At 33.6% G+C, this 10,988-nt stretch overlaps 1 protein-coding gene across 3 annotated transcripts; it reads left to right on the forward strand.

Annotated features, from left to right (window-relative positions):
* Positions 1 to 1,952: 1,952 nt before the first annotated feature.
* arl6 (ADP-ribosylation factor-like 6) lies at positions 1,953 to 10,501 on the forward strand. Of its 3 annotated transcripts, none has more exons than XM_051907717.1 (8): positions 1,953 to 2,044; positions 3,912 to 4,057; positions 4,178 to 4,239; positions 4,354 to 4,422; positions 5,068 to 5,162; positions 5,275 to 5,404; positions 8,364 to 8,419; positions 9,035 to 10,501. In XM_051907717.1, the coding sequence occupies exons 2-8, from the start codon at positions 3,935 to 3,937 to the stop codon at positions 9,058 to 9,060; spliced, it is 561 nt and encodes a 186-aa protein (XP_051763677.1). In that variant the 5' UTR covers positions 1,953 to 2,044; positions 3,912 to 3,934; the 3' UTR covers positions 9,061 to 10,501. The 3 variants fall into 3 exon arrangements, with proteins under 3 accessions (XP_051763677.1, XP_051763657.1, XP_051763667.1); XM_051907697.1 differs by having other exon boundaries at positions 2,007 to 2,173; XM_051907707.1 differs by having other exon boundaries at positions 2,016 to 2,044; positions 3,915 to 4,057.
* Positions 10,502 to 10,988: the final 487 nt, after the last annotated feature.

The following is a 10,988-nucleotide window of genomic DNA, read 5'->3' on the forward strand; positions in this document are numbered from 1 at the left end:
GTCAGCTCCCTCGAGAGATGACTGGGCATGCTCCACTTATAAACAAACAACACACATGTCATGTGTATCCCCACCCGTGATGAAACGAAGGCAGGGATGAACACACTTTGAAAACTGCTGTTTGCTCGCAATAATCGTGTCTTTATATATATATATATATATATATATATATATATATATATATATATATATAGTGGGTTTTTGCACTGATACTCTTGTCATCAAACGAAGAGATTGTTTCTGTATGTGTAACTGACAAACACCAAATAAGACACACGATAACACAGAGCGCTTGCTGAAGACACAGAAGCTGGCGTCCTTTGTTCTGGGGATGCTTTATAGTTTACTGGTCTGTGACGTCACCCGCCTATGACGTTCCGTCACGCCATTGGACCGATTTCACAAGTGCTTCATGATGCAATCATGCAGAAGCGTCTCGATGCAGCTCGAAGTTCCCATGAAAGGGAACGCGGCTTAACATAAATAAAGGTTCATAAATTCTGTAAAACACATATTGCTCATTGTTAATTCAACTAATGCATTAAATAATGTTTACAAATGAGACCTTATTGTAAAGTGTTACCAATATCACAATACAAAATCATAAAGATGCTAAATGCAAGTTAGTTGGTATAATGTGTACCGAGAAGCAAACATCTAATACAGTTTCCATTTGGACATTTAAGCCTACAAAGAATTTCTCTTTCCATTGTTGTAAATCTTTGTTATCTGCCCAATCTGACAAAGCAACTGGACCAGGTTATAACAACAGACTTTACTGTCTTCAACAGCAGCCGTTTCAAAATGTCTGCTGAAACTCAATTGTGACACAAGTGAGACATAAAATAATGAGTGCACTGGTTTTCAAAAACTGTTATTCTCTCTCCACCCCTTTCAGGAACTATTTTGTGGGCTGTTATAAAATAATGATTTGAGATTATCATGAATAAAATGCACACCATGAAGAAAAATAAATTCATTAATTAATTTATAATAATAATAATAATAATAAATATATTAATGCTATCAAAATATTAACTTGTAATATTGTATTCCTAAATGTATTCCTGTTAAGAATGCAGGGGTAATGGACTTGATGCAAGGGAATGCAAAATCTGATCAAATGACTACTGTACCTTGACTAATACGTGAGTTGCTTTGGTCTGCTAAGTATACATTAATGACAACATGTGCAACACGTATTGTTTCTGTTAACCTATGTTACAGTCCTTTATTATTATTATTTTAATAAACCAAACTTAACATTTTTAATAATGAGGGTTTATTCGACTCTCAGAAGATTAGCCCTGTGGACTTAACAACAAACTCTCAAACTCTATTAAAACACTTTAATATGTTTAATTTGTTTATAATGCCTAGCCATGGATATACAATACAGCATAAGAATTGTAATTTTTCTTTTAAAGTCATGAACATCATCATGAATTTCCCTTCCATTTTATTTGCTTAGGCACATCTAAACAGCTCATATTTTATGTATCCTAAATGCACACAATTAAATACTCTTTTCAAACTTAAACATGTTTTTCAACGCTGTCTTGAGTTACAACTGAATTGTTGGGTATATATAGCAAACAATAATATAAACCATTTTCACACAATAAACATTGAGGTTATGTTTACTCTTATGTTAGATTGTCATAGTTTAAAAAGTAAATTATTTTTATAATTGAAAACCTGGGTATTGGACAAGGGTAAAAACAAAATCATAAAAGGCATTTTTAGTACTACTAATTATAGGCTAATATAGAAAGAAAGAAAGAAAGAAAGAAAGGTCTCATAGCCTATCTTGTAATAAAAATCATCCCCTGCTGCGTGGGACATAAAAGTGCCATAAGATGAAGAAATACCCATATATTTTTGAAAGTTTAAATCATGTTTATAATGTATAAAGTTATACACAAAGCTACTGTTCTCTACTGTTCTGACATTGTCCATCGGATGGCGCTATTAAGCAATCATCCCAGTCAAAAAGCGTCATCGGTCTCCTAGCAGCGGCGTGTGAGAGTTTCCACGACGCCAGGTTAGTGTTTACGTCTCTCCATCTGCACTGGACATAACATCAATCAGATGAGTGAGACTTTTGTATGCGAAATTAATTTTTAACCAAGACGCAGTCAACATACAACTTGAGCCGAGCCGGAGCAGAAAAGTAAGAAGCTCTTTCCATGTACAGCAGACTGATAGAGCAAGTTAGCCAGCCAGACAGCTAGTCGTCATCCGCAACGGATATGTAAACAATAACCTTAAATTATAAGAAAATATGCCAACCTTGTGTTGTCTTTATGTGGATTTTTTGAGTGTTTAATGGAATAGACGTCAGAAGACAGAAATGTTTGAATTATTTTAGCATAACTGTACTCGTACATGTGAAGCGCTAGCCCGTGTGCTAATGAGCTCAGAGGATTACAGGCTCTTGTCGTAGATTACGCTTTTACTCTTGTCCGTTCATGTGTTTCTGACCTAACGTTACGACACTATGAGAGATGTGGATAAATACGTTAAACGGTGTAAGTTTCGCTGTTGTCATTGGACTGATTGATTGATGAATAGATGGTTGTGTAACGCTATGTTATGCGACTGAAATTTCATTTTCATTTAGTCCGACACAACAGGTGGTTGTTTTTTTAGACCCAAGATACGGGTATACAAATACCCCGAATTTACAAATTCGACTAATATATGCACGTAAAGAATTGGGTTCATGTACTACAGATTTTAGTGCATGTTACTAGCTGTGTGTCTGCTCGCAGCTCAAGTTAATTCACTTAAATCCGATTATTATTATTATTATTATTATTATTATTATTATTATTATTATAAAAAAAAAAAAAGAAGCAAATAAGCTTATTTTCTTATCAGACTTCTGGCCCCTGAGAGCCAACAGTGCCCCCATCTCCATCAAATATTTGAACACTTTCAGATTATAACAGCCTTTAATATTAAAACAATAAATCAGTGTTGTTGTTAAATTGTTTACTATTGTAGGTCTATACTATATAAAAACGTATAGGGGGGGAATCAGATTACAGATCACTGATTCCACATAAATATTAAGCAGCACAACTGTTTCAATGTTGATAATAATAAGAAATGTTTCTTTTCTCAATGGATATCAGAATGATTTCTGAGGGATCATGAAACTCTTGAAGAGTGAAGACTGGAGTAATGATGCTGAAAATTAGGCTTTGCCATCACAGGAATAAATTACATTTTAAAACATGTTAAAATAGAAAAACAGTTTTAATTTAATTTTTAATTGTAATAATATTTGAAAACATCACTCTTTTTTTCTGATCAAATGAATGCACTACAGCCTTTGTAAGCATAAAAGAATGGTAACGCTTTACAAGGTTCTTTAGTTAACATTAGTTAACTACATTAGTTAACATGAACTAATAATGAACTGCACTTATACAGCATTTATTAATCTTTGTTAATGTTAATTTCAACATTTACTAATACATTATTCAAATCAAGAGTCCTATTTGTTACTATTAGTTAATGAACTGTGAACAAACTAACAATGAACTGCTGTATTTTCATTAACGTTAACAAAGATTAACAAATACAGTAATAAATGTATTGCTCATGGTTAGTTCATGTTAGTTAATACATTAACTAATGTTAACAAATGAACCTCATAATAAAGTGTTATCAAAAGAATTAATAGCATAATAGTCTCCCAGCTATATTTTATACATATATATATAATTTTTATTTTTTATTTTTTTTCATTTAAGCAGCTGAGATCTCCCCACAGCAGTTGGTGTCCTGACGTAGACTGTGGAAAAAAAGAGATGTTTCTGTTGTCCCAAGTGTTTATCGTCCTCTGGATGCATCTAACGAATAATCTAATCAAGCTTGCTTTTGATGTGATCTCTTTCCAGAAGCGCCCCTTCCAACTAGGCAAATGGGGCTTTTTGACAAGCTTGCAGGGTGGTTGGGTCTGAAGAAGAAGGAAGTGAACGTGCTGTGTTTAGGTCTGGACAACAGTGGAAAAACTACCATCATCAACCAGCTAAAGCCATCCAATGTATGTTACTGTCCTGTCTGTACACCCAATGTTTTTGTATTTTCCTTTCTCTTCTTTGTTTTCTGTTTTGTGTGTGAGCTCACAGTTGTGATATAGCTTCTTTTTTTTCCCTCTTTGCAGGCTCAGGCTCAAGACATTGTCCCAACCATAGGCTTCAGCATAGAAAAGTTTAGGACCTCAAGGTGAATATTTAAAAGAGCTAACTATATATAGTGTTTGGGGTTAGTCTCTGAAAACCAGTTGTCTTTTTTCAAAATCTTACTAACACAGTAACTAACACATACCTCTCCCCAAAGTCTTTCTTTCACAGTGTTTGACATGTCAGGGCAGGGAAGATACAGAAATCTGTGGGAACACTATTACAAGTGAGTTTCTCCTGTTCAAGCTTATTTTATTATGTTTACTGAGCTAATGGAGTATGGAAGCTTGTTTCCACCATAAAATAAAAAAATAAAAAAGGTAATTGCGACTTTGTATCTCACAATTCTGACTTTTTTCTTAGAATTGCGAGATATAAACTCACAATTGTGAGTTATAAAGTGAGAATTGCGTGATATAAAGTCAATTTGCAAGTTATGAATTCAGAATTGCGTGATATAAAGTCAGAATTGTGTTTCAAAGTCAGAATTGTGAGTTTTAAAGTCAGAATTGTGTGATATAAAGTCAGAATTGTGAGATATAAACTTGCAATGGCGTGTTATATTGTCCAATTCTGAGGGAAAAAAGACTTTATATCTCACAATTCTGACTTTATAACTTGCAATTGCATGTTAGACAGTAAAAATTGCGAGATATAAACTCACAACTCTGAGAAAAAAAGTCAGTCGCAATTCTGACTTTATAAGACGCAATTGTGAGATTATATTTCGCAATTCTGAGGAAAAAAAAATTAGAATTATAAAGTCAGAATTACCTTTTTTATTTTTTACAAGCTTCCATAATGCAGTGCCATCGCCCACTTTGGAATCGAGCTGTGTGGTTTGTGTTTATCAGTGTTATGTTGTTTTCAGGGAGGGTCAGGCCATCATTTTTGTGATTGACAGTGGAGATAAACTAAGAATGGTGGTGGCAAAAGAGGAATTGGATACCCTTTTGAATCACCCTGGTATATCTTTCTTTATTTCTGTCTGTTTCATTTATCAATATTTTAGTCATAATTTTCAAATCTGAATTAAAAACACCCTAATACCCATATATGTTTTTCTGGGTGTATGCAGATATTAAGCACAGAAGGATACCTATACTCTTTTTCGCCAACAAGATGGACCTCAGGGATGCGTTATCAGCAGTAAAGGTCTCTCAGCTCTTGTGTCTGGAAAACATTAAGGACAAGCCATGGCATATCTGGTAAGAAAACTAAATTATTTTCAGTTCGAATTTTCTGCTTGCATTGAAATAATTTGAATAATTTATAGGTCCAAAGCTCCGTTCTGACAGGATTTATTTTCTAAACAGTGTTCGAATTACAGTTATTACCAGCACATCTGTAGTTCGAAGGGTCTATTTGTCTGGATGTGGGCGAAATGGAAGGTCATGTGAAATAAACAAGGTTTATATAAGTGAAATAATTCTAACATTATGTATGTAATAAAGGGAACTCTTTAATTACATTACACAATTAAGGGACTCTTAATTATTGATTTAATTTTCTTTGTACATTGGATGGGAAGTCAGAAGTACATAAATCACCAAGCTAATGCACCAGGCAGCACATTAAGAGATTTAGCTTTAGTTACAGTATTCAATAAATGTCATAATAAATGAGGAAAGGTCTTACATACCACAGTGACAAGCATTCCTATCTGGACAGAATTAGATTTCTCAGAGGAACCCTGAGCTAGCCTGGGTAGGCAATTTGCTTTTTAATTTTTACAAAGGTTGCATGAGGTTTTTACAGACGTGTTCAATTCAGATGGGCATAACACAATCACAAAGTACATCTGTGATCTCCTCAGGGTAAACCTGCCTCATCCGAATAGAGCTGTGTGTGCGTGTGTGTGTGTGTGTGCTTGTTTTTGTGATTTATGAGGACACAAATTTGTATAATGACATGGGTATTACACTGGTATTATGACGTAAACATGAAATATGAGGACATTTCATGAGTCCTCATATTTAAAATAGCTTTAAAAACATACTAAACAATGTTTTATTAAAAAAAATTCTGTGATGGGGTAGTTTTAGGGGTAGGGGTAGTGTAGGGGGATAAAATGCACAGTTTGTACAGTATAAAAACCATTACGCCTATGGAATGTTCTCACTTTGATAGCAAACGAACCTGTGTGTGTGGTCCTGGTAAAACCTATGTTATGGGGAAAGATGGAATTATCTTAAAATCCTTGAGCTCGTGGGGACATTTTTTGGTCCCCGTAAGTAAAACAGCTTATAAATCATACTAAGTGATGATATACAGTTGCAAGAAAAAGTATGTGAACCACTTGCAGAATCTTTGAAAATGTGCAAAATGTTAACAAAATAAGAGAGATCATACAAAATGGATGTTATTTTTTATTTAGTACTGTCCTGAGTAAGATGTTTTACATAAAATTTTACATAAAATGTTTACATATAATCCATAAGACAAAAAAATAGCTGAATTTATTAAAATGACCCAGTTCAAAAGTTTGTGAACCATTGATTCTTAATACTGTGTGTGGTTACCTGGATGATCTACGACTGTTTGTTTGTTTTGTGATGGTTGTTCATGAGTCCCTTGTTTGTCCTGAGCAGTTAAACTGAGCTCTGTTCTTCAGAAAAAATCTCCAGGTCCCAAAAATTCTTCAGTTTTCCAGCATTTTTTGCATATTTGAACCCTTTACAACAGTGACTGAATGATTTTGAGATCCATCTTTTCACACTGAGGACAACTGAGGGACTCAAACACAACTATTAAAAAAGGTTCAAACATTCACTGATAGTTCAGAAGGAAACACGATACATTAAGAGTCAGGGGGGTGAAAACTTTTGAACAGGATGAAGAGGTCCAAATTTTTCTTATTTCGCTTGAATATCTTTTTTTTTTTTTCATTTAGTACTGCCCTTCGGAAGCAACAGAAGATTGCATGTTTCCCGGAAGACAAATTAAATACAATTTACCTTGATCTTCAAATTCCAAATGTTTTCACCCCCCATCTATTAATGCATCATTTTTTCTGGAGCATCAGTGAATGTTTGAACCTTTTTTTAAAAGTTGTGTTTGAGTCCCTCAGTTGTCCTCAGAGTGAAAAGACGGATCTCAAAATCATTCAGTCACTGCTAGAAAGGGTTCAAATATGCAAAAAATGCTGGAAAACTGAAGAATCTGCAGGACAGGAGGATTTTTCTGAAGAACAGAGCTCAGTTTAACTGCTCAGGACAAACAAGAGACTCATGAACAACCATCACACAACAAAAAAACAGTCGTAGATCATCCAGATAACCACACACGGTATTAAGAATCAATGGTTCACATACTTAAGAATGGAGTTATTTTAATAAATTCAGCTATTTTTTTTGTCTTGTGGATTATATGTAAACATCTTTTATGTAAAATATCTTACTCAGGACAGTACTAAATAAAAAATAACATGCATTTTGTATTATCTCCCTTATTTTGTTAAAATTATTAACATTTTCACAGATTCTGCAAGTGGTTCACATACTTTTTCTTGCAACTGTATAATATATATAATATACAGTTTGTACAGTATAAAAATCATTATGTCTATGTAAAGACCCATAAAACATGAAAAGCCAACTTTTTTTTTTTTTTTGGACCAAGCAGAATCTAATTATATATAAACTTGATGTTGTCCTTGCTTAGTAAATGTATTAAAGGTTTAGTTTTATCCCATAATTTACTCACCCTCAAGCCATCCTAGGTGTATATGACTATCTTCTTTCAGCCAAACACAATCGGAGATATATTAAAAATTATCCTGGCTCTTCCAAGCTTTATAATGGAGTATTATAAATAGTAGCCCTAAAAAAACACATGCATCCATCATAAAAGTAATCTATACGACTCCAGGAGGTTAATAAAGGCTTTCTGAAGTGAAGCGATTCGTTTTTGTAAGAAAGATATCCATATTTATAACTTTATAGACTATAATCACTAGCTTCCAGTAACGTCCATCCGCATGTTCAAGAGGGAGTTGAGTTCCGGCGTTTCATTTTTGAGTGAACTACCCCTTTCATTTTTTCAAAAAAAAAAAAAAAAAAATCACACTGACCCCTAACTTTTGAATGGTATTGTAATCGTGTGTGTGTGTGTATATATATATTATAAGCATACATAAAATTAATATTAAATAAATGAATTTTACAGTGCTAGCGATGCAGTGAAAGGAGAAGGTCTTCAGGAGGGTGTAGACTGGCTGCAAGGTAAATACGCATTCCATGGTTTGTCTGATTTTCTGTTTGTTTTTAAATTGTTTGTTTCTTCAGAGATGAGCTCAAATGCTGTTTAAGAAGGGTTTTAAAAGAACTGTGTCATTTAAAATGTTCAATGCCATTTCTATTCTTGTGTTCCATTTCATCCATAGAACAAATTGCACAGTAAGTACTGCAGTTGAAATTACCAGATGTGTTGTGATTCTTAGTAAATTGTTCGGTTAGGTTTAACTGTTAGAACTCACCTTTGGGCTGTATTTATTCTTGTAGCTTTTTACATTTCATTTTGGCCTTTTGGGAGAAATTCAAAGGCAAATAATCCTTTAAAATTTATATCTCAAAGATGGGATACAGCCCAAATTGATGCTAAACTATTTCAGACCCCTCTCCTTCTTGTTGTTTGAGGTGCATTTGAATATTCTGTCAAGTCAGTAATGAATAAATGAAGTTCACAGATGTCTGTTCTCCTCTACCCAGTAGTTTATCCCAATCAATCCAGCAATTCAGGGTCTTACCTTTATTTGAAACCTTTAAATGCAGTTATCAAAATGTATGAGTTAAATCATTCTTCTGTTTTTTTCTTTTTTTCCCCCGTCTCATTAACAGATCAAATCAGAGCGATGAAAACGTAAAACCCTCCTGAAAAATAAACAGTCAAGGTCACCTGCTGCAGTGGCGGAGCCAGACAAAACGGATCTTCACACAATAACGGTGTCTGTGCTGACTTTAAAATCAGTTCGAGTGGTAGAGTAATAAACTGTTTGGCTTTGATTATGGCCATGTTTGCACTAGGTTTGAACATCTGTTTCAGTTGCTCAGTGGCCGGTTGCATAAACTGCATAGACTAGTCTTACAAGTTAGTCATCTCCTTTTTTTTTCTTCAAAAGCCAGTCTTTTTTTTTTTTTCTCAACTTTCAAAAGTCAGCTACATAAGTGTGTAGATTTGTCTAATTTGAATCCAAAAAGTAGGGCTGATAACCCCTAACTAACTGCTAGTGGGTCAGACTAGTTCTTAAGACACAATCTTAATATGTTTATGCAACTGGCCACTGATCGAGACTTTAATCGATCATTTTTTCTTTTTAAATCTTGCCACAAACAATATTCGGACAGTTGTTTTCTTTTAAAGGCGTTTAACCTATTAGCGCAATGATTGATTGGCAGGTTCCCTGTTGTACAGGATGCATAAAAACTCTTTAGAATCTACACTAAAAATGCAATGTGTCCATATGCATTTCTGACTACCTCCAAATGAGTGATCAAATCACAAAACATATTGACCAGATTTATACCTGCATTTAGTGCTGACCACTTTTGACCACCTGAGCTATGATGTTAATATCAGGTGTAAAATGGTCTGTGACAATTCGTCTAGTATTTGGTCATTGCACCTTCTTGATGAATTTACTTTCAGAAATATTCCACAACAATAAATATACTATATACATTAAATTTGTCAAAGTACAACATATTTTAAACTTTAAATATTTACACTACTCTTCTTGGCTGCCAATGCTGTAGACTAATTCTGTTGAGAAACTTACTGTTTATCAGACAGCAAAGCATAGCAGCTAATATTTTATATCTTAGCTATGTTTGTTTATCAATAGAAATCATTCTCGAGCAGTGTTTATGTCATTGCTCTGTAATGTAAAATTGGTCAAAGCTTGTTACTGTAGTAATGTAGTAAGGTGCTGACTATTTTGCTATGATTCACTTTTTCATGCATTGCATGCATGTTGCCTCTGAAACCGTACAAAAATGACAGTGTTTTTTTGTTTCAGAAAGTAAATGACAACTCAAACCGTCACAAAGGAAACGTTTCCTTTTTGTTCTGGAGTTATTTATTTTCCATAAACGTTTTGTTTTAAAATTAAATGTAAAGGAATTGTTGCTGCATTTTTTTTTTTTTTTTGTCTTGTGTTTTGTCTAGATGGTACATTTTCACCAAATAATTTATTTTCTAAACATTTGACTGATATATAGCAATGTTTTTTTCCTTGCTGTTTTTATTCATCATCAAGGGATCTTGTAATAGAATGTTTAAAGAATAAACAGAAACTCTGGGGCTTAGTCTCTGTATGAAGGGAGTCTCTCTGTCTATATAATCTCTCTTTCTCTCTCTGTATACATACACATACACATACACGTGTGTGTGTGTGTGTGTGTGTGTGTGTGTGTGTGTGTGTGTGTGTGTGTGTGTGTGTGTGTGTGTGTGTGTGTGCATATATATATATATATATATATATATATATATATATATATTATACAGTATATACATACATACTGTGTGCGTATATACAGTAGTCAACATTTGAAGTGGATCTAAAAAGTTCATCATAAGAAGAAGGTCTTAGGACAACTTTGATGAAAGGTTTTGATCCAGCAACAAAACGGCATATTAGAATGATTTCTGATGGGTCATGTGACACTGAAGACTGGAGTAATGATGCTGAAAATTCAGGTTTGATCACAGGAATAAATTAAATTTTAAAATATATTTTAGAATATATATATATATATTATATATATATATATATATATATATATATATATATAA

The sequence above is a fragment of the Ctenopharyngodon idella genome, chromosome 1 (genome assembly GCF_019924925.1).
Source record: "Ctenopharyngodon idella isolate HZGC_01 chromosome 1, HZGC01, whole genome shotgun sequence".
NCBI lineage: Eukaryota > Metazoa > Chordata > Actinopteri > Cypriniformes > Xenocyprididae > Ctenopharyngodon > Ctenopharyngodon idella.

Coding starts and splice junctions, on each gene's coding strand:
- arl6 (XM_051907717.1), top strand. CDS start 3,935: ATGGGGCTTTTTGACAAGCTTGCAGGGTGGTTGGGTCTGAAGAAGAAG. Junction 5,163..5,274: donor TACCCTTTTGAATCACCCTG/GTATATCTTTCT, acceptor GGGTGTATGCAG/ATATTAAGCACAGAAGGATA. Junction 8,420..9,034: donor GGGTGTAGACTGGCTGCAAG/GTAAATACGCAT, acceptor TCTCATTAACAG/ATCAAATCAGAGCGATGAAA.